Source organism: Mauremys mutica, chromosome 25, assembly GCF_020497125.1.
Source record: "Mauremys mutica isolate MM-2020 ecotype Southern chromosome 25, ASM2049712v1, whole genome shotgun sequence".
NCBI lineage: Eukaryota > Metazoa > Chordata > Testudines > Geoemydidae > Mauremys > Mauremys mutica.
In genome coordinates this window covers 1,646,846-1,668,942 of record NC_059096.1, presented here as the reverse complement: position 1 = coordinate 1,668,942, position 22,097 = coordinate 1,646,846, and the positions used below count along the sequence as shown (strand labels likewise).

At 50.3% G+C, this 22,097-nt stretch overlaps 1 protein-coding gene across 1 annotated transcript in view; it reads right to left on the bottom strand.

The window, feature by feature from the left end:
• Nucleotides 1-1,934: 1,934 nt before the first annotated feature.
• Nucleotides 1,935-22,097, bottom strand: part of RAB5C (RAB5C, member RAS oncogene family) — a 28,045-nt gene continuing 7,882 nt past the window's right edge. The window contains exons 2-6 of the mRNA XM_044999789.1: nucleotides 9,862-10,118; nucleotides 5,911-6,062; nucleotides 4,522-4,644; nucleotides 3,566-3,659; nucleotides 1,935-3,132 (exon numbers count right to left, since the gene is read on the bottom strand). Coding sequence (XP_044855724.1) covers nucleotides 3,017-3,132; nucleotides 3,566-3,659; nucleotides 4,522-4,644; nucleotides 5,911-6,062; nucleotides 9,862-10,027 — 651 coding nt within the window. The 5' untranslated portion in view covers nucleotides 10,028-10,118 and the 3' untranslated portion in view covers nucleotides 1,935-3,016. The remainder of the gene's footprint in view (nucleotides 3,133-3,565; nucleotides 3,660-4,521; nucleotides 4,645-5,910; nucleotides 6,063-9,861; nucleotides 10,119-22,097) is intronic.

Genomic DNA, 22,097 nt, shown 5'->3' with positions numbered 1-22,097 from the left:
TCTACAGCCTTGAGCATCTCCCTGAACTCAGCAGAACCTGCAGGAGCGGGGGGAGGAGGTCTCAGCCCACCCTGCTGCCAGGGGGGGTCCCTCCCACAGAGAGGGAAGGGGCAAGCAGGGCTCCCTCCCAGCACTGCCAGGGCCTTTGCATCGTCCTGAGCAGGTACCAGTGCCAGGCCCAGCTGCAAGAGAAGGTGGGGAGGTTACAGGACATTCAGCTCAAGTTCCTGGGGGTGGGGGTATCTACTGGATAGAGAGGAGAGCTGGCAGCCTCGGATGCCTGGGTTCTAGCCCCAGGCTCATCCCCTTCACCGTTAATTAGTCACAGAGCCTTGCAGGGACAAGCAGCTTGATACCATGGCACCCGTGCTACACAGTGGTGGGCAAGTCACTCCCTGGCTCCGAGCTCCCCATCAGCACAAGGGGGGGGGGGGGGAAGAGGCTGGCTCCTAAACCCTTTGTGATCAGGTAGAAGCTTCTCATGAGACTGACCCAGGCAATCCGGGGATGGGGGGTGCTCCAAGCTGCAGAACGCCTGGAGCACGGCCTAAGCCGCCCTGCCCAGCAGCATGTAACTCGCTGCCCTGTTTCATTGCTACGAAGGCGCTGGGCTCGGGCCACAGGAGCAGCCACCCCACAGCCCCTCGGCGGCCGGGGAACTCAGGGCAGGAGGCTGTAGGTGAAAGGAGACAGGAGCATTTGAAGTCACCAGCCTCGGGAGGTGCTGGCTAAGCAGAACAGGCACTAGATGGCGGCATTTTATCCCTTTAGTTCAGCGAAAGCCGGATGTTCCCGCTGGCCTCAGCTTGTCTCTGCCAACGCACTGGGAAGTTTAGATGCCTCCAGCCATAGCACAAGCCAGCTCTTCACCGTGCAGTGTCGGTAGAACCAGCTCCCCGCTACCGCTCTGAAAGGTTTCTAGCGAGAAGCTGGAGTTGGTGTGTGGGAGACTGCTGGGTGCTTCCCGCATCTCCCATTAATCTTGAGAGCAGCTGCCACCAAGATTCCAGTTGGAAAATGGGAGAGGCCAGGTTTGCCCGACAAAGGAACAAGCAAAGCAGGAGCAATTGTGTGAGGAAGATACACCACAGAGCCCACCCACTTAACAGTGCCCCGCTGCTGTGGCTGCCCTCAGCTAAGGGGAGGGGCCTGGGGCACGGGTGCTAGGCAGAGGGGCTTGCACGGGAAAGGAGCGGGCAGGGGAATTGCGAAGTGGGCTGATCTTCATGCTGTACATGCCTGTTCAACACCTTTACAATCATGGAACTGCTGATGTGGGGCTGGGCTCCTCCCTACTCTCAGCTCGGTTCTATCATACGCAGCGCAAAGAGCAGCGGGTCGCACTTTGCTTTTAATCGTAGCACTGGAAGGGACCTCAAGAGGTCATGTAGTCCAGACCTTTTCCTCCAGGCTGTCATCTGTAGCCAGATGGGCCACTTTCATTCCATGGGAGGCTTGTTTTCCCTGCATCTTGCCACCCTCTAGGCCTCGTTCTGCGCCTTTTAAAGAGTCCCTGCATTCAAGACAATCCACTCCGTTTTCTCCACCATGCCAGCCATTTACCATCGGCATTTCCACACACATTAGGCAGCTGCACCTAGCACAATGGGGAATCTAGACACTGTCACCGTAATCTACAAGGAGTAGTGAGGAGAACAGTGATGGATTCAGGAGACCTGGGTTCTAGCCCCAATCTGCCACTGGCCTGCTGGAGGATCTGGGTAAGGTGCTTGTGCCTCCATTTCCCCACATGTAGAGTGGCGGGAACAATACTGACCTCTTGAGATCTTTCGTGTTGTGCACTAGCAGAACAAATTCACAATGAAACTACACTGGCCAGTTTAGCTTTCAAGTACTAGCGTGATGTGTAGGGCACACGGGAACCCACCTTTCATTTACGTGCCTTTAATAAAACTCAAACATTTCTGGTTACATTAGATTTATAAAAAATTTTTAATCACACCGTAAGTTTGTGGTGAAGACTAAGTTGACAGTTCCTCTTTAAATACCAGTCTGTATAACATTGCATCAGGCACTAGGCAGCAGCCAACGTGAGTTAGACTCCAGCAACAGAAGCAATTTTAATACCTCCCTCCAGGTTTTATTTTGTGGAATTACACGTTTAATACAGATGGTTTCCACAGACAAATGCCTCCCAGTCTCCCCCACCCTCATCTCTGTACATCAGTAAACCAGAGCGGTCTGCACAGAGCAAGGATATTAACATTAGTGGCATCACATCACTGTCAAAAAGGACAATTTTCTTTTGTTTTTTTATACAAGATTTTTTTTTTTTTTGCAAAAAATTGCAAGAGGATTATTAGTGCATTACACCGGAACTGAAGAGCTAGAAAAGAGCTGGCATGCTAAAGTCCAACACCAAAGGAGGACGACAGAAGGCTAGTTGGTATGTACTATATGGACAAGATACTGATTGGTTACATGTTGAGAAACGTACAATACAAAATACAGAAGAAACCAGTTTTGCTCCCCTCTGCCCCCCCTCACCCCCACCCCAAAATACTCATCATTGTGATTTGGTCAAGACCGAGCTCGGACGCCAGAGCTGGATGGCATTATAATGCTACAGTTTTGTTTAGTGGTTGTTCTAGGCATGTGGCACTGAACTAGCCTTGGCTTGTTCACGTGGATAACTCTGAAACAAGATCCCATCTAAGGGACAAGGCCCCTTGTTTCCAATAGTGAACGAGAAGCTTGTGGGAGCTGTTCGGCTCTAGCCCTCACCTAGCAAAGGCGGGAAGAGGCCAGCCCACATATCCACCACCAGGAAGAGGGACGAGCAGTTCATATATTAAAAAAGTGACTTAAGACTTAAAATGGAATTAGTATTTGTACAGAAAGGTGCAGGTGGACTAGCTCCCTCCAGCCTATGATCAGAAGGAGATGGAGAAATCACGGCAGCGGCAATTGCCAGCTGCTCTACCGTAAGTGCGATTGGGTCGAGTGGATTCCAGTCAGGTCATTGGAAAGGCTTCGGTCAGGTGGGAACGGCGGCTCAGTTGCTGCAGCACTGGCTCCTGCTGGGCTGGCTGGTCTCTTGCAGGTCCACGCCCCGATTCCTGCCCTGAGTGCCGGCAGCATTTTGGGGTTCGTTTTTCGGCAGCTTCTTGGCTGGAGGGAGAGGAACGGGTCAATGCAGCTCATATGCAGAGCTGGTGACTCCTGATGTCAGCTCCGAGCTCGTGCTCCCCAGGCCTTCGTGCCGCGCCAGGCAGGTCTCTCCCTCCAGCTGGGCTTGGGACTGGAAAGGCAAGTGCCAATTCCAGGTGTGCCCAGCACTAACCCATAGTGGGCAAGCTCAATTCTCTCTCTCTCTGGCTGCTCCTGCTGGGGGAGGGTGGGGAGAGCCCCTTTAACCAGCAGGGGTGGCAGTGTCCAGCCGAGCGACTGGACTGCTCGCCAGGCAGAGCCTCGCTGCCCTGGGGCGTAGAGTCGGGGGATTGCTGCTGTTAGATGGGCGGGCAGGTGGCAGGCAGCACAATGCCGGTTTGCGATGGTGCACACAGACAGACATCGCTAAGGGCACTGCAGCTACCCCACTTACCTATTGCCATGAAGATTTCATTCACATTCATCGCCGTCTTCGCCGAGGTCTCCATGAACAGCAAGCTGTTGTCGTCTGCATACGTCTGGGCTTCCTGGAGGCAATCACAGGAGTGTAAGCTGGCCCTATGCTCACAAGGGGCTTGGGGAAGGCAGGCAAAGGACAGACAGCAGCCTGGGCTCCTCCGGAGGCCCCTTTGCACTAGGTTCTCTGCTCCTTTGCCTTCTTCCGACAAGTCCCCTCGCGCCCTGGAGGGCTCGTGCTGCTGCACTTGATGGCGCTGCTTGGGCTGGCATCCCGCTCATCCGACAGCACCCCCAAGGTCTCCCCCCAGTGTGAGCCAGCTGCCCACCGAGGAGCACGGGGCAGACCCGTCTGGGGCGCTGCTCACCAGGGTTCTGTGCTACGGCCGCTAGCCGGGAGGCACATGGGCCAGGCTGCTACGGTAGCGACCCAGCCTGCATTTCAGTGCCGGGCGCAGAACCGCAGCGTGATAGGAAGCGACGGGACACGAGCTCAGCATTAACCAAGCTCCCTTGGCGAGGTGGGAGCTGGCAGGGAATCTGTCTACAGAGCCGCCTTGGAAAGACGCTCAGACATCTGGCTGCTGTGGGATGTGGCTCATCTGCCTTGGGGAAGGAGGCAGCTGGCTGGCATAGAGAGCGTGGGCAGAGCACACCAGCGGTGACGCTTTAGGGGGTCGGCCTGTTCCAATCCCCACCTCTGAGATGGGGCTGCCCCACGGAGGAGACAAGGGCTGTGAAAGGAGTGGACGGACACAGGTGGGCTCCACTTCCCTTCAAGCAGGGCTTGGGGGTTACCACGTTGCAGCCACTGGGAACACAGCGCTCCCCCAGGGCTCTAATGCAGCCACGTGGATAGGTTTCAGCCTAACACTGGAGATCGAGGAAGGAAAAATTCTGAATTAGGGCAGCGTCTGGGCCGATCCCTGTTACCTGGAAGTCCACGGCTCTCTTGCTGGCAAGGTCGGCCTTGTTGCCTGCTAATGCAATTACGATGTTGGGGCTGGCCTGCCTCTGCAGCTCCTTCACCCAGTTCTTGGCCCGTACAAAGGTGTCCTAGAAGGAGGCAGGAGGCAGGGTGAGGGAGGGCAGCCCCTCCCACTTCCTGCCCAGAACAGAGGCAGGAGAGGGAAGTGATCAATGGCTCCATGTCACTGGCAGCTGGTATCAGGTGGAGTGCCCCTAGGGTCAGTCCTGGGGCCAGTTTGTTCAATGTCTTCATTACTGATCTGGAGCATGGTGTGGACTGCACCCTCAGCAAGGTCTCAGGTGACATTAAACTGGGAGGAGTGGTTGATACGCTGGAGGGTGGGGACAGGATATAGAGGGACCTAGACAAATTAGAGGATTGGGCCAAAAGAAATCTGAGGAGGTTCAACAAGGACACTGCTACAGACTAGGGACCAAGTGGCTAGGCAGCAGTTCTGCAGAAAAGGACCTAGGGGTTACGGTGGACGAGAAGCTGGATACGAGTCCACCATGTGCCCTTGTTGCCAAGGAGGCTAACGGCATTTTGGGCTGTATAAGTAGGGGCATTGCCAGCAGATCGAGGGACATGATCATTCCCCTCTATTCGGCATTGGTGAGGCCTCATCTGGAGTTCTGTGTCCAGTTTTGGGCCCCACACTACAAGAAGGATGTGGAAAAATTGGAAAGAGTCCAGCGGAGGGCAACAAAAATGATTAGGGGGCTGGAGCACATGACTTATGAGGAGAGGCTGAGGGAACTGGGATTGTTTAGCCTGCAGGAGAGAAGAACGAGGGGGGGTTTGATAGCTGCTTTCAACTACCTGAAAGGGGGTTCCAAAGAGGATGGATCTAGACTGTTCAGTGGTACCAGATGACAGAGCAAGGAGTAATGGTCTCAAGTTGCAGAGGGGGAGGTTTAGGTTGGATATTAGGAAACACTATTTCCCTAGTAGGGTGGTGAAGCACTGGAATGGGTTCCCTAGGAGGTGGTGGAACCTCCTGCCATAGAGGTTTTTAAGGTCAGGCTTGACAAAGCCCTGGCTGGGATGATTTAGTTGGCGTTGGTCCCGCTTCGAGCAGGGGGTTGGACTAGATACTGCCCGAGGTCCCTTCCAGCCCTGAGAGTCGGATTCTAGTCAGCAAGAACAGTTTGCCTCCAAGCACTGTGAGCCAAGGCTCAGTGGCTAGGTCACTACAGAGCCAAGGGGAAGTGACACATGGGGAGTGTCAGAAGAGGATCTGGCCCCCAGTCCTGAGCTGACACCATCCCTGCAGCGCCCCAAGGAGCAGGATACCCAGACAGGCCCTTCTCCCCTCCAGCAAGTCGGTCTGTGGCCAGCAGCTCAGTACTCACTGTGTTGGTGATGTCGTAGACGACAATGGCTGCCTGGGCCCCCCTGTAATACATCGGGGCCAAGCTGTGGTATCTCTCTTGTCCTGCTGTATCCCAGATCTCAAACTTCACCGTTGTGTCATCCAGACAGACTGTCTGCGTTAGGAAGGCAGCTGTGGGAGAAGCGGCTGGTCAGTGAAGGGAGTCGGACAGCCCTGGTTTAAGCCAGCTGGCCTCTGAGAACCCGGTTCTCTTTGCGCTATGAGACACCCACCCCACCTCCCCACCCCACGTTCACTGCCTTTATACGGCTCCACTTGTACCAAGGATGCCTCGGGAGGTACCCTCTGAAAACTCCTAATCCGCTGCATATTATCCCATTGAAATGTGCGTGACATCACTGCATGTCAAAGGAGGAGATTTGGCTCTCCAGCCGTCACTGTAAGATGTTGTCATTCCGGGAAATGCTCACAAACCCACTGCTCAGAGACAGACCCCTAGCACGCCAGCCAAGAGCCGAAGAACGGGGCATTTGCCAGCAGAGGGGAGCTGTGAACAGGACAGTTACAGTTAATCCCAAGGACAGTTTGGAGCTGGGCACATTGTACATACGCTGAGAGGGGTCTGTCACAGGCTCAAATCCAGCCCGAGTCATTGGACAGCAGCGATTGTCACCTGAAAGCTCTCTAGCCACACTGACAAATTCCTTCCTAGTTCTCCACATCACAGCTAGCCCCTTGCCAGGCTGAGAGGTCACGGATGGGTGGACAATGGAGCCTCCCTCTCCTCAGCAGGTGGGGGTCAGGCCAGAGCTGGCGGAGGCATGCTGGCAGGGCGATGGAGAAGAATTAAGTGCTACGCAGGCAGGCGCAAGGTGTCCTGGGCCAAGAGGGCGTCAATGCCCAGGCCGCTGATCCAGTAGAACACGCTGGGGCCATGCTCCGCTCCAGAGAGACGTGGGTCGGAGATGGATGTGTCTGGAAGTGGCTTTCAGGGCAGAACAGCTGATCCAAGCACACCCATGTGGCTTCACTGAAGCAGTAAAGATCCTGAATAGATTCACTGGCACGTCCACGTCATTCGGCTGGTGTGACTAGTGCATGTGAGTGTCTAGTCTTGCACGTCTCACCCGAGTCACTGACTGTACATCAAGGCACCAGGCTGTTCTCTTCCTGTTTTTACACGCTTGGAAAGGTCCCCTCCATGAAGTGAAAGTGAAAGGTAACTCTGCCCTTCCAACCAGAGGGCCGTGCTTTACCTGCGTCATTTCCCTTTCTGCCGTTCTCGATGGAGGGCCCAGGCCTGCCGTGCACACCCTGCATTGGGGGAGCGTGTTCCCCTGGCCCCTGCACCCAGGTGCTGTAAGGGGAGAGCTGCGATCACAGGCACACTAGCGCATGCTGGTGGAGAGCTGGGGTTTAGACCTTCCTGAGGTTTGTGGACACGCCAGGAGTTCTCTATCAGGCAGCCCAGTCAGTGCTGAGTGAGGCTCAGACATTCACCAGCTTCCTCTTCGCTACTGTGGCGCTAGTTCTGCCCTACCAGGAGGGAGGCTGAAGCCTTCCATTTCACCTCCCCAGTGCATGTAAAGTTACTTCCCAGCAGCGTGTGCAAGACAAGCCAGTTTGCCAACACTTACAAGCGATACTCAAAGCCAAGTGGAGGCTGCTTTTCACATGAAGCCTGCAAAGGGATTTGTATGCACCCCTCCCGCCCGCCCTTGAAAAGATGACTCTGCACAGGAAAGTGCCTTTTGTCTTAACCCTCGAGGGGGCCCTGGAAGCTTCTCAACAGCAGGAAGACTTTAATACACTCTACCAATGGCCAGCCAGCAAGTCTCTTCAGCCAGGTAACTGCAGCAAAAAATGCTCTTTGCCAGTGGCCCATTTACTCGGACACAGACGGCATTTCTAGAGTTCCAGAACAAGCTTTCCCGTCTCGTTAACGTTCCTCCAAACTCCCCTGGGAGCTCTGTTCGGCAGCCCTTCATGATATTCAGCCTCCAGTTTTCCTTTACAAACGGCAAAGGCCAGTTTGCTTTCTGGTCATTTAAGATCAATACAAGGCTGAGATTTGACAGCCACCAAATCAGGTAGGATGGTGTTAAGTTAGCTCTGTTTCCTAGGCCCGACACCCTCAGTCGGGCACAGACATGCCATCGAATGTCTGAGGTAAACTGTGCAGTGCTCAAAGCGAGCAAAGGCAGAACACTGGTCTGGAGAAGCAAGATCACTGCCAGCGGTTCACCTGCTTCAAACGGAAGAGGCCATTCGTAGGACAGGTCTAAAGGTCCTGCTTGACCAATGGAACATGCTTTCTTCAGCTCAGATGAACGCACTGAAAGCGATCAGGGTTCACCAGTCCCACCGACTCCAGAGAATATTTGGAAAGAGTTGTATTTCTGTACTAGAGAATTCCTAGACCAGATATTCTGACTTCATGCCAGACAGAGGCTAACTATGAAGTTATTTTCTACGTTGGGTTACTCTGGGGAGCAGTGGAGAATTGACAGCAGTTAAGTAAAACGGGTATCAGTCACTACAGCCTCCCTGCCGACAGGGAAAAGCCATTAGAACTGGAAAAGGTACAGAGAAGGGCAACAAAAATAATTAGGGATCTGGAACAGCTTCCATATGAGGAGACAGCAAAGAGACCAGGACTGTTCAGCTTGCAAGAGACAACTAAGGGGGGATGGGGGTTGATAGAGGTCTAGAATATCATGCCTGGTGTGGAGAAAGGGAGGAGTTATTTACCTCTTTGTATAACACGTGAACCAGGGGTCACCCAATGGAATCAACAGGCAGCAGGTTTAAAACACAAACATAAGGAAGAACTTTTTCATGCAATGCAGTCTACTGTGGGACTCATTGCCAGGAGATGCTGTGTATAACTGGGTTCAAAATTAAAATCAGACAAGTTAATGGTGGGTAGGTCCAGCAATGGCTAGCAAAGATGGTCAAGGTACAACCCCATGCTCGGTGTCGCTAAACCTCCGACTTCCAGAAGCTGGGACTGGATCTCTTGTGCCCTGTTCTGTTCACTCCCTCTGAAACCTCTGGCACCAGCCACTATTAGAAGCGAGCATCCTAATATTGGTAGATGGACTATTGGCCCAGTCTTATGAATTTCCGCCAGCCTGAGCTTCCCACCCAGCAGCAGGAAGCACGATTGCCAAGTCAGACTAGCTCAGGCTGCCAGGTTCATTTCAGATGTCTTCAAGCACAGCAGCTTCTCTGAGCAGGGCATCTCTGCCACAGCTGACTGTGGAGTGGAGAGTGGCAGCCAGCTGTGCGGGAAGGGAAAGTGAGTTGAGGACACTGGGGAAACCCCACGCATGCCATGCACAGCAGCAGCTTTCTAAGAAAGTCATTTCAAGATCTTCTTCCCTCAGGGCAGGGGTTCCCAGCTGGCAGAGTGCTGAGCAGACTCTCCTGGTTCCCCGCTGAGAACACTTTAATCTCAGCACAAAGTATGTTGGGTCTCAGTTAACTTTTCCACACAGCAACAACGTAATGTGCCTGTGACAACTTCACCCATCGCAGTGCGAGGGGACACTGGAGCAATGTCGTCAGCCTATGAAAGTGTGAGGATTCCAGAAGCAGGATTTTATGAACTCCCTTCACCGGCTTTGGAAAGACAACAGGACGAGTTTACCTACCCCACACCTAACACTGGAATCCAAGCCAGGCTGTAAACGGAGAGGTCCTTTTATCCCAAAACTGCAGAGTGTTTTAATGAACACATAAGGCAGATCCCGAACTGCTGAGCCTGGCAAGAATTACACTCGTTTACAAATCAGGAACTCCGGCACGGGAAGGGACTTGCCCAAGGTGAGCATCAGTGGCCCAACTAGGGAGTTCTGAGTTCTAGCCTAACCTCTGCATTAGCCACTAGCCTGCTCCTTTGAAACCAACCCTCTAGCTCATGGACCAGGACTCTTGCAGCTTCCCCATCATGGCCCTGAGCACTCACCTCCGATTGTGCTTTCTTGGTACTCGTGAAACTGGCCCTTGACAAACCGCAGGACGAGGCTGGATTTCCCCACTGCCGATTCTCCCAAGAGGACAAGTTTAAATTGGCAAATTTTGTTTCCAGCAGCTGGTCCATTCGGTCGAGCAGCTCCACCTCGACCCGCCATGGTCCGGTACAGTGCAGCAGCGCCAAGAGCACAGACTTCAGGGGCAAGGGGATTGTGGACTCCGATGCACTCAAGGACGGTGAGTTTCCAACTGGAAGAGGAAGACATTAGATTGTGCATTAGCATCCCCTGCAGAAGGATTTTGGTCTGATCATGTATTCCAGAAGCAAGCTCATCTCCTGCAGAAGCAGGAAGGAATCCCCTCCCACTCAATCAGAAATCTCCAAGTAAACAGGGTGCATTATCGGTCCATCCTTGGAGGAAGGATCAGGTATTTGTTAATGCTCGAGACCATCCCCCCTCAGCTTCCCCTCACCAGTGATCTCACCGAGTACTTCGTCTGAAGTGAGCCCCCGACTCTGGAGCCTGCCACCAGGGACGCTAGCCATGCACCATGCTCTCCTCGCTGCTAAGACAGGTAGCAGAGAGCCCCAGAGCAATTCCTGCCAAGTGTTTGGATACTTGCCTACCGAAAACTGGATCATGAACAGACTAGTTTCATACAGGCCACAGATCAGCCAAGTTGCATGAGCCTCCTCTCCCCCCACCCAGCCCCTTTGTGAAACTGGGCTATGACAGAAGTCATTAGACCCAATACACACACTAGGGTAAGTCACGCTAGCTACACACGAGTGGGATCAACCCATCTTCAGTGCCCTGGCATGTACGGTACAACACAGAGCCCCTTCCCTCCCTTATGAGCAAACTGAGTATCAAGCCACCTCCATAAAGTGAAAACGTGGTCTGAGCTCATGAATGCTTAGAGCTGTAAGAGCTTAGGTAGCTTAGCCAAATGCAGTCTGTTAAACCAGGGGTTCCTGAAGCACTGGGTGGTCCAGAGCTTGGAACACAGGAAGTCATGGGGAGTTGGGGTCTGTACAAAGTGGTCTGTATGACGACACACATTAAGAATCACCGTATTAGATCACACCACTAAGGAAGTCAAAAACATTTATTCTGTTTGGATGGGAAGAGACTCCCAACTAAAAACACAACAGCCAGACTGTGTCAGACCAATGGTCCATCTTGCCCTATAGCCGGTCTTCTGACGGTGGCCCATGCCAGAGGCTTCAGAGGGAATGAACAGAACCGGGCAATTTATCAAGCGATCCAGCCCCAGCTACTGGGGGTCAGAGGTTTAGGACACCCAGAGCATGGGGTTGTGCCCCTGAGCAACTTCGCTACTAGTCACTGCTGGACCTACCCTCCATCAGCTTTTCATTCTTTTGTGAACCCAGTTATCCATTCGGCTTTCACAACATCCCCTGGTCAAAGAGTTCCCCCGATGGACTGGGCATTGGATGAAGTTAGTTTTAAACCTGCTGCCTATTAGCTTCATTGGCTGATCCCGCATTTGTGTTTTATGTGAACAGCAACACTTCCTTATTTACTCTCTCCACACCAGTCATGTCTTTATAATTCTCTCGTATCCCCCCCCAGTCATCTCTTTTCCAAGATGAGCAGCCCCCATCTTTTTCATTTCTCTGCATGCAGAAGCTGTTCCATACCCTCAACCATTCTTGTTGCCCTTCTCAGTACCTTTTCTAACTCTAATACATCTCTTCTGAGATGGTTAACCGGAATTTCAAGCAGCATACAAGGTGTGGGCATACCACGGATTTACATATGGCATTAGGATAATTTTCTGTCTTCTTATCTATCCCTTGCCTCATGGTTTCTAACGTTATCTGCTCAGTGTGCAGCAGCAGCAGCAGCAATCAAAGCTGTTTTCACAGAACCATTCACGAGGACGCCAAAATCTCTGACTGGTAACTAATGTAGACCCCATGATTTTGTATGTACAATTAAGATCATGTTTTCCAATGTGCATTACTTTGCATTTATCAATAGAGAGTTTCATCTGCCATTCTGTTACCCAGTCACCCAGTTTTGAGAGATCCCTGCTTTGAATTTAAACTAACAACAAATTTTGCCCCCTCGCTGTAGTAGACAATGCACCAGAGGCTATGAAGTGACCAGTCTCATACCCAGTAGCAATCACTAGAGCTCCTGTTGATTTCTAATACCGCTAGTATGGAGAAGCGGGAACAATGACAAAAATGGACCAGTTATCAATTCTGGCAAGGGTTATATAGTAGAACCTCCAAGTTTTATGAAAATCCTCCATTCCTGAGGTGTTCATAACCTTGAACAAAACATTACGTTTCTTTCAAAAGTTTTCAACTGAACATTGACTTAATACAGATTTGAAACTTTACTAGGCAGAAGAAAATGCTTTTAAACCATCTTAATTTAAATGAAACAAGCACAGAAACAGCTTGCTTACCTTGTCAAATCTTTATTTTCTGGTAGTTTACGTTTGACAGTACGTTAACTTTTTTGGTCTCTGCTGCTACCTGATTGCATAATGCTGGTTCCAAATGAGGTGTGCAGTTGATAAGTCAGTTTGTATCTCTGGGGTCATAACCGAGGTTCTACTATATGCTTTCAATCACTGTCCAGTCTGTCACTTCAGTCCATCACATCATTCCAGCCTATGCAAAGCTGCTACTCCTACTCTTCACCATCCCAACACATTCATATTTATTTTTATATACACACACACACACACACACTCTTTTTAAAAGGCATTAGTCTCAGCATGACACACACATCACAGTACTTTATCATCCAGATCATTTTACCCGAGTGCACTGGTATATTTATACTTGTTTATCACAGTTCTGTTCTGTTCCTCTGACAGTAGAGAGGCAATAGTAACCCAACTCTTCAGATTTATACAGATGATCCCAAAGGCACGAGTAAAAGCAACAGGCAAGTTGCTGTATCACACAACAGATAAAGCCCCACAACTGTGCCTCCCCCAGCCACGTAGCGCTATTCACTGTAGGGGAAGGATAATTACCTTGGCTTGCAGCTGTTAATGGCCCTTCTCCTTTATCTCTTTGTTTAATATCTATTTTATCATTTTGGCCACAGTGAAGAATTTTTAACACAATCAGATACGAAAACAGTTATTTCCTTATCAGCACTTCAGCTTCACAAGTGAATGCGCTTCCGGTTTGACGAAGAGCAGCCTAGGGGAAGCTCTGAACAGCCAGGGTTGGAGTCCCAAGCATGTCCAGCAGGACTCCCTTTCGGTAGTTTCCTGAAAAGAAGCTCTAGCCCAAGTCTTCTCAAGCAATAGACTTCCAGGACCCCAGGTCACAGAGCTCAGATGTCAATATCTTCATTTGCAAAGACTTACTTAGAGAGAATCACTTCTCCCAGCCACATCTTGGACTTGGTCATTAGGGTTCCCAGCTGCTCCAGATTCCTTAGGTGTCACTCAACATGCTGTAAGGAGCAGGCCAGCTTGGGCTGCCAGAGATGGCCTACAGGAAAGTGGCTTGCTTTGGAAGCTCTCTGTTCGGGATTGTACCTAACTGTGCTGTAGAGACACTGAGGAGTTAGAGAACAGAACCCTGAGCTTTCTAACCCTAAAGAAACTCGGGGGGTAGCAAGGGGGTTTGGAAGAGACTTCAGAACTTCAAGCAGGACTAATCTTGCTTTCAGGTTGAGCTAGCTAGGAGACTTCCTGCAGGACAAGCCACTTGAGATTGTAATCTCTTTGGAGCAGGAGCAGCTTCCGAGAGGCTGTGTCCCCAAACAGAATGGAGCCCTGATTTGGGGAGCGAAGGGGGAGAGAGAATATCTGAGTAGTACCACAATACAAGCACTACTTGAGCGATCATCCATCAAATGTCACATTGCCAAGACATGGAAAGAACCCCGGTCAGTAATTACTGGTTTGTGAAGGCAGCTATGGATAGCCACTCCCACACCAACTCAGGACAGGATTTGGGAACGTGCATGTATAGAAACAGCTACATTGATGAAGATTTCAGCCCCCCGATCATAGAACATGAAGAAAGATACACCTGTCATTTCTTACGGTAACAGTTCACAGCAAGGCCCTCTTGGCTCCTGCCGGGCTGAGATAAAGTCACTCAGGCCCTTGGATTCTGAAACCACTGGTGCTTTTATTTACATGTTCGAGCTCCCACCACCTTCTCACCATACAGCGTGCACAGCTCTGGGTTCCTCGTGTCTGAACCCAGGAGAGAAGAGCTTTCTCCCTGCCTGCACCCCCTCACTCCCCTATGCATTCCTCAATCCCGTTCTGGAAAGGCACTTCTAGTTGTAAGATGTTATGGGTCAGCCCCCCATGTCCTCTGAGAATGCCAGCACGGATGCCAGCTGGGATGGTTCTGGAGACACTGAGACGTCACTTCACCAGTCAGTCTTGCAAGACTTTCGAGATGGATGTTCATTACTTCTCGCCACAGCCAATTTGGTTCCCATCCAGATCAGTGATGTGTCTGTGAAAGGCTCTGCCTCCGTACCAGGCGGAGGCTCTTGGCCTCCTTCACCCCTCAGAATTTCTCCCCTAATCATGTAGCCCTCCTGGTGGTGGAACAGCTTTTGCTTGTTTAACCTTGTCTTGGTTTAAGAGGGCAGCTTCTATCAGCAACACGCAAACACTAAGCTGCTATTGCAGATTGGTCACATTCTGCGCATAGAATACCATGCATGTTATTCCTTAACCAAACAATGACCTCTGAAATGAGACTGGGAGATTCCCAGAGCAGGCAACAGAACGGAACAAGTTTGCTGGCATCATCAAGTCTCAACGTGACCCATATTCCTATTTCACTACCTCACAAGTAAAGCGAAGACCCAGGATCCTGCAATCTGGCTTATGTCATATTTCCTGAGCAGAATCACCGGAGGAAGTACAGCTTGTACGACTGTTCTCAGCAGGCGCCAAGTCACCCACTCCCAAAGAAAAGTTTATAAGGAGACTGCATGGTCCAGGGTTTGAAGCATCTTACTCCTGGGACTAGACTACTGGCCAAAGATGCAATACCTTGTGCCTCCATAACGGTGGCCCCTCCGCGTGTTTGGGGGACGTAAGGGCCAGGAGGAACCTGGCACTGCTTCTGTAGGTGTTCCACGAGGAACAAGAACTCGTGCTCAGGGTGGTAAATGCAGCACCTTTTACCAGTGCTGGAGCTGGTTAAAGGATGATGAACGTCTGCATTCTAGTCTCTGCTCCAGAAGAATATTTCAACCACAGTAGCTCAAATCAGGCACCAGGGCCATATTTTGCTAGGCACTCCACACAAGCTATCTTTAGGTCCTTGACATAATTCAGCAGTGCACTGCTGTGTTTCGGTCCCAAAGTGAGCACACACACTAAACCGGTACAGAAGGGATCATGCCCAACACTTCACTTGGAGAGAGAAATTCCCTGACTTCCTGATGCCAGCTGCAAGCAGTTTCTTGCAACTGTAACTTGGACCTTTCTCAAGCCTTCCCTGACAGCTACAGTGCGGTCTGACAATTGGGAATGCACTTTGATTGCATCCAGAAGCATGGACATAAGACACAATGAGAGATGTGTCATGCGGCAGGGAAGGTACAGCAAGTATTTGCTGTTTCTTGCTTGGCTTTAAGTGTATTTGATGTCTTGGGGCGTACAACTAGGTATAAAAACATTCGGAATTAAACTCAGAGTTGGCAAAGGCCTAAAGCAGAACAAGCAGCTAACGGATTTCAGACAGAAGACAGTTTATATAATTAGCCACATTAAAAATAGCAGTGTTCAGTTTGTGCATGTGCCAAATATGGGTGCAGTTCTGCTCTCACAAGATGTGCTGTGACGCATGGTCTAACATCAGTAAGCGTATGGAAGCTCAGCAGCTACGTCCACACTATGCCTTGCTGCAGATCAGCTCCTGCCAGTCAGAAAAGCATTTTTATTTTACAACCCTTTTGCATGAACATCTGCGACTGAATGGACAGCGGTGCTTTGGGTCAATAGTTCTCAGCTGAAAGACGGACAACTTTAAACTAAGTAGGTGTGCTGGGACATGGGGTGGCATGCCAGACAGGCTGCGAATTCTCATCTCAGCTTTAAGGGTCTGTTCACCCCACACATAGGGAGTGGTCACTACTCCAGCTACTGGGGAAGTTCGAGTCCCCAGCCAGTCAAGCAGGCTTTCTTGAGAGCTGATGGACTCATGCCCCCATACAATTAGATTGGAGTCCTCAGTTACACTTGCTGGAACAGGAGCTTATTTCTGAAGTCTGTTTTTCTCATCATAATGAGTTTGAACTAAGACTTGCATGTCAGTGCCTGGTTCAGACTCCTACCATCCAGGTTGCATGCAGATGCCTCCTTCCATAAGGGAACTGCAGAGACTGGTTAAGAGGAGGAATCCCACCCCTTGCCTCAAGTTACCACTTCCAGAGGATTTCTGGCTCTTTAGCTTCTCACTGTCAATAATTCCCTCCCGTGCACAGGAGGGAGCAGCTCGCTATTCAGCTGAGCAGAGAAAGGCTGGCCCAGGAGATGTTCAGAGGAGAAACCTTGCATCCTGACCAAGATTGCAGAGGAAGCCATGGGGCCTATTCCAACTCGTGAGATTTCCGAATGCAGACTAAGAGGGCAAAAACAAACCAACCAACCAAACATTTTAAGAGGAAAATGAGACTGCCTAGCCACGGCTACCTACCAGCTAGCAACTTGCATTACAAGTCATTGTCATTTGTTCTATTAGTGTTAAGAGCTATTTTCCGGTCTCCTTTTTACCACAAGCCAAAATTGTTGCAATGGTACTTTTTAGTTTAACAACATAGGTCTCACTACCATGGGCGTCTCAGCTAGGAGAGGCAGACCACAGCCGCTAACAGTGTAGCTGGGACACGAATGAAAGGCAAGTACAAGCTGAAGCTGCAGCCTGCCAGTGGGCAGAGGCAAGCCAGGGAAAGCGTAAGGGGGTGAGCTAGGCAGTCCGTGCCTGTTGTGCCACACTGGAACAGATACTATGGGAAGGTGGGGTTCGGAATACAGGTGAGCAACACTTTAGGACCTGATACAAGGGAAGTTCTTTTTACACATCAAATCTGCATGCACAGAAGTGAAGTGAATCCCTTTTCAGTACGCAGGAAAGGGACAGAGTGAAGTGAAGCAAGAGAGAACATGTTGTCCATGTACCTGCCTAAAGTTTGTGATGACAGCAGCCTCCAGTAAGTTTTGCCAAAAGAGTCAAGGATTGAATCCTAAAACAGAAGTGCCAAGAATCAAGCCTGAGGCAAAGATATTGAGCAGATTTCTACCAAGAGCTGCAGGGAGCACCAGGCCATCTTCAAACGCTTCTTGCTGATTTAAGGCCAGTTTTGTTTGGGGGTAGAGGAAACCTGGACTCTCCAGTGAAAGCCAAGTGCTGCAGTTCGGGACTTCGGCAGAGCGGGAATAGCATCCAACTGCAACTCCCCTAAATCAATTGTTCAAACGCTCAGGACTGACGAATATACGGTTAGGTTCATACCATACAGTTGCCGGAAACTAGAGTTCTTTAGAGTTCCAGAACCCAGAAGTTGGAGGTCACATGAGGTTCAGGCACAATCTCGTACCTGTGTGTTCCTTGCATTGCTGGGGAGCTCCCCATTGCGCAAGGCGTGTGCTCCTGCTGGATGACTCACAGCTCTTACATAACTACAAACTACTGGTTGGGATACAGAAACCCCTCCCAGCAGCCCTGGGGCTCTGAGGCAAGGGATAGAGGTTTATTACCAAAGACCCTGCCTAGCAGTTTATAATGATTCAGCCCATCACTGATGCCGCTATAGCATCCAGCTCTGTTCAGTCCTCAACCTTGCCTGCCACAGCTGCTGTCTGCCACCCTTTGTTAGAGACTAGTAACAAAGAGCTTCAGATGGCATCTCGTCACTCAGCCTTCAGAGGCAAGTTTCATTTACAAGATCACCAGCTTATTCAAAATGGTTTTGCAGACATTAATTATTGCAACACCAGTTTATAGCTGGAATTTTAATTTAAACTAATGTCTTAGCTGGCTAGTCGGACAATGCCTTAGAGAGGACTTCATGCTGCTCTCTATACCTCCTACCCTTCAGTGTCACACTGTCGCTGGGTAGGCTGAGCGTGGGGAGCTGGACCGATACATAGAGGAAGAAATAAGCAGAGGAGCACTGAAAATAAGCTTTCGGCTTTACATCTGCTATGAAGGGCTTGTTAGGGGCCCAATGCATTAGCCCAATTGCTAGCCGCATGCTGCAAGCCCTAGAAGGGTATTGCTAGACAACAAAGTTTCAATGGCCATGAAATTAGACATGACCAATGGAGTGTCTGAGAAACTGATTATAATTCACTATGGAAGCTATAGTCTAAGACGCTCTAGTTGTTCTATCTGGTGTTTGCCAAAGACTCGTACAACGTTTGCCAGCACAGAGAACACTCAGCTTTGGACAATTCTGCGGCTTCCTTCACTGCTCCTTTGAGATGAGGTGAGCAATGTAGGGCAGAAAACGTCAAGCAAGGAGAAGTTCAGGGATTCTGGGTGTCAGTGTTTGGTAACCAGGCTAGATTTCTGCTGGAAGCATCTCGACAGGACACTGGGCTGCAGGGTTCCTTTATTCTGCCCTATTTAGGGTACCTGAGCTCTTGGGGCATTTCAGTTTAGAAGAAAATTACTGCCAAACCGCAGCAGCGCAAGGCAGGTTATACTGATTTAGCAAATAAGTTACTATCCTAGTACCTAGGCACACTGACATGGAGGCTGCTACTGTAGCAGTAGCAGCCTCCATGGTAAGCAGCTTTCCCCATCAACATCCCCCCTGAAAAAACCCCAAATGGAGCCTTGTAACCTGCTCTGAAAGTCGACACACTGGGCTCATTCAGACCAAGGGAGAAGTTCCAAAGCCAACGGCCCTTCCCACCGAGCCAGGTCTGGATCTGGGAAACTCCAGATCTGAGCACCTGCTGTAACCTGAGCTGTGGAGGTATGGAATGGGGAGAGGTGGTCTCAAACAGGCAGAACAGAGGCCATGGAGAGCTTTAAGTGTCTAACAACGGCACCTTAAAAATTAACCAGTAACTCACAGCAGCCAGCACAGATCAGAGCACCAGGGATTCCCCTCCCTGAGAAGGGTTCCCAATTTCACATCCGGGAAGAGGATGAAGTGTGATTTGCTGATAACCTAAATTACTCAGCGGCCTTACTTCCTATATCAGGGTCTGAGCAAGCCACTTCTGCTACACTCAAGCCCACCAGCCTTAATACAGGACATCTGATTGCAGCTCAAAGCACAGGCAGATGTACACTACAGGCATGTCTACACTGCAGTTAGACACCTGTGTCTTGCCTGTTCCAGCCGGCTCCAGCTCCGGCTCCAGGACTTTTAATTGCAGTGTAGACATCTGACCTGGGCTGCAGCCCATCCTGCAGGATCCTAGAGTCCAGGCTTCAGCCTGAGCATCTACCCTCCAATTAAAACAGCCTCTTCACCAGAGACCCATGATCCCGAGTCAGCTGGCACGGCCCAGGCCTGAGTTTTTAATTGCAATGTAGACATAACCTACTATAGCCAGGCTCCCATGCAAGCTCATACGAATCCTAAGGCTTTATGGACCCCTTTGACAACCAAGTTAGTGGCTTAATTTCTGCTTGCATTAATTTATGCATGAGGAATAACTTGGCAGAACAGCTTTGCATGATCCACTCAGTGCATTAACCTCTTTGCGGCAGCGGGCCCACTACCCATCACTGCAGAGGGCTATATTGAATGGTGGAACCTGTGCACAAAGACAGACAGAGGACTGCATCTGCAGCAAGCTATGCAAATAGCCTCACTCTGCTCAGGTGACAACCACTCAAGAAGTAGGTAGACTGTCAGCTACTGAAGATGCTGCCTGAATTCCTTGGCAGGGACACCTTGGAGTTAGTGACAAGGAGGTTTTGCTTCACCTAGGATCATTAAAGGCACATGTGCTCTCCCCCAAGGTGAGTACAGTGTACCCCCACCCCCACAAACTCCTTTACCTTTGCAAAGCCTGTGTATTAGGCATTTAACAACTATTTTCTTCCCCTAATCAAGGTGTCGGCATTCACAAGCAGGCCCTTGAAGAGCAGCCTTGGTACAAAAGCAGGTTCCTGTCTAAAGGTTGTTTAAAGCCCCTGGTTAGACGTGTTCTGACTAACCGCCTGCCCAAGCTTTTCTCCAGACCGAGGGGCTTGGTTACCATGGTACTGAAGTACACGCTTCATGCGGTACCGACACATGCTTAGCTACCTGACTCGATGCAGAGCCCTTTGACGAACACTCCCCCAGCCAAAAACCCGATGAGCTACTTGATAAGCTAGTCTTGCCAGAGGAAAGCCATAACTGTCATCTTACCATACGAGATCTGACCCAGCTAACAGCGCGACGTGTACCACACGGGCAAGCTTAGGACTTTCCTCTCCCAGATACCCTATCCCGAGCCCACAGCAGCTCCTCAACGACTTTGCACTTCACAATTTCTACAGCCACAACCTGCACGTCCCTCTGCAAGCTGAGGGAAGGAACACGCCTGGGGAGGGCTGTAGCCAGTGAGCAGGCCCCGTGTCCACCGAGCTAGTCCTGGTCAGGGTTCTAATCCAGGTGCTCAAATCACAAGTCAAGGGGTAGCACGTTGCTCCTGTGCCGGCTAGAGTGTCAATGTAAATCTGCCTTACCTAGGAGAACTGGAACTGCCAACTGGATTTTAAAAGTGCTTCCATTCTAAAAAGGAAGAGAGTTAGTCTTCCAACAGAGATACAGTCAGAGGCATGGCTACCCCAGAACTCAACACCTGGCTGTTCTCTCAAGAGAAGGGAAACAAGTTTGCCTTTGAAAGGCCACTGAGAAAGTCTAGATCTGTCACTTCTGAAGTTCTGTGAATAGCCTGCAGGATATACAGCTTTTGCCGAGCACCAACACAGAACATGCCATCTGTCTCCCAGTTTGCACATGGCACATTCACACATGTATCAAGCCGATCTGTTCTGCCAAGAGAAGAGTTTGTGTGGAGCAGAATAAGAATTCTAGCCAGGCTCCTGGGAGCGTCTCCCAGCAGAAGCTTTACTAAGTGATTCAATTGAGGCAAACAATTTAAGCAGCATTCAAGCTAATGGAGCTGCTGTCTCCTGAAGTCATTCAGCTTCATTAACAGAATCTTCTCACTGCAAAGAGGAAATTCAGTCGAGAATTGAGTTGCTAATATTTGAACAGGCAATGCTAGTGGGACAAGGCTACAGAGATCCTAGACCTCAGTTTCTTAAGAATGACGAGGTCAGACAGATAGTCTAGGAATGGAAAGTTACTATAACTGTGTTACAGCTGTACAGGCTTCAGTCATAGACTTCAGCTTCCCAAGATCCAGAACGCACTGACTACAGTGACAACTCTTGCATTTTTTCTTGATTGATATTCTCAAGCCAGCCATTGACTGCCCAGTAAAGCACAAACTCATCTGCTAACCAAGGTAGCACCAGTTGGCAAAGCTGGCAGGCAGGACCCAAGTCAGTCCATTAGAACAGGGCTCAGGAAAGTGTCAGGTAATTTCTGTCTAGTACCAGCCTGAGTGTGCCAGTTTAGCTCAGTGATATCTTTACGTGGCAAGGGAATTATCAGAACTTGCATAACTGAAGTCAAGTAACAAACATGCACAGGACTTTAATCAGCAACAAGCAGTGACCAGAGTGACTGTGCCCCGAGGACTCATACAGCCACAGTTCTGGCTAAGGCTGAGCCTTCTGCTGGATTTTCTTCCAGACCTATGGCAAGAGAGGTTCTGTTCCCAGCTCCACCAGTCACTGAATTGATCTGGATGAGTCACTTCACTTCTGCAAAGTGGGTATAAATCCTGTCCAGAGGGACACTGGCTTGTCTGACTCCCTTGGGGAGTTTCTGGAAAGAGACTGTAGCTAGAGCAGGGCATCAGGGACTGATCAAGGGACACCAGGAAGAGACTCACTGTTTAAAAGTGTTCTGCTTACTAGTGTTACAAGGAATACGTAACGTTTCTGACACTGACATTCCCTTTGTATGTAGCAAGTCTCTTGTCCTGGCCAAAAAGACACTTATATGGGGAGCAAAGCGCTCTCCTCCCCCAGTAGTGGATTTTTAAAAACTCTGTAGTTTATCAAAACAGTTTAACTCAAAATTGTGAGTTGTCTGCAGGCCACTCTGATTGTTACACTTGTTACAGCTGCTTGGAGCACATCTGCTGAGCACAGTCTGT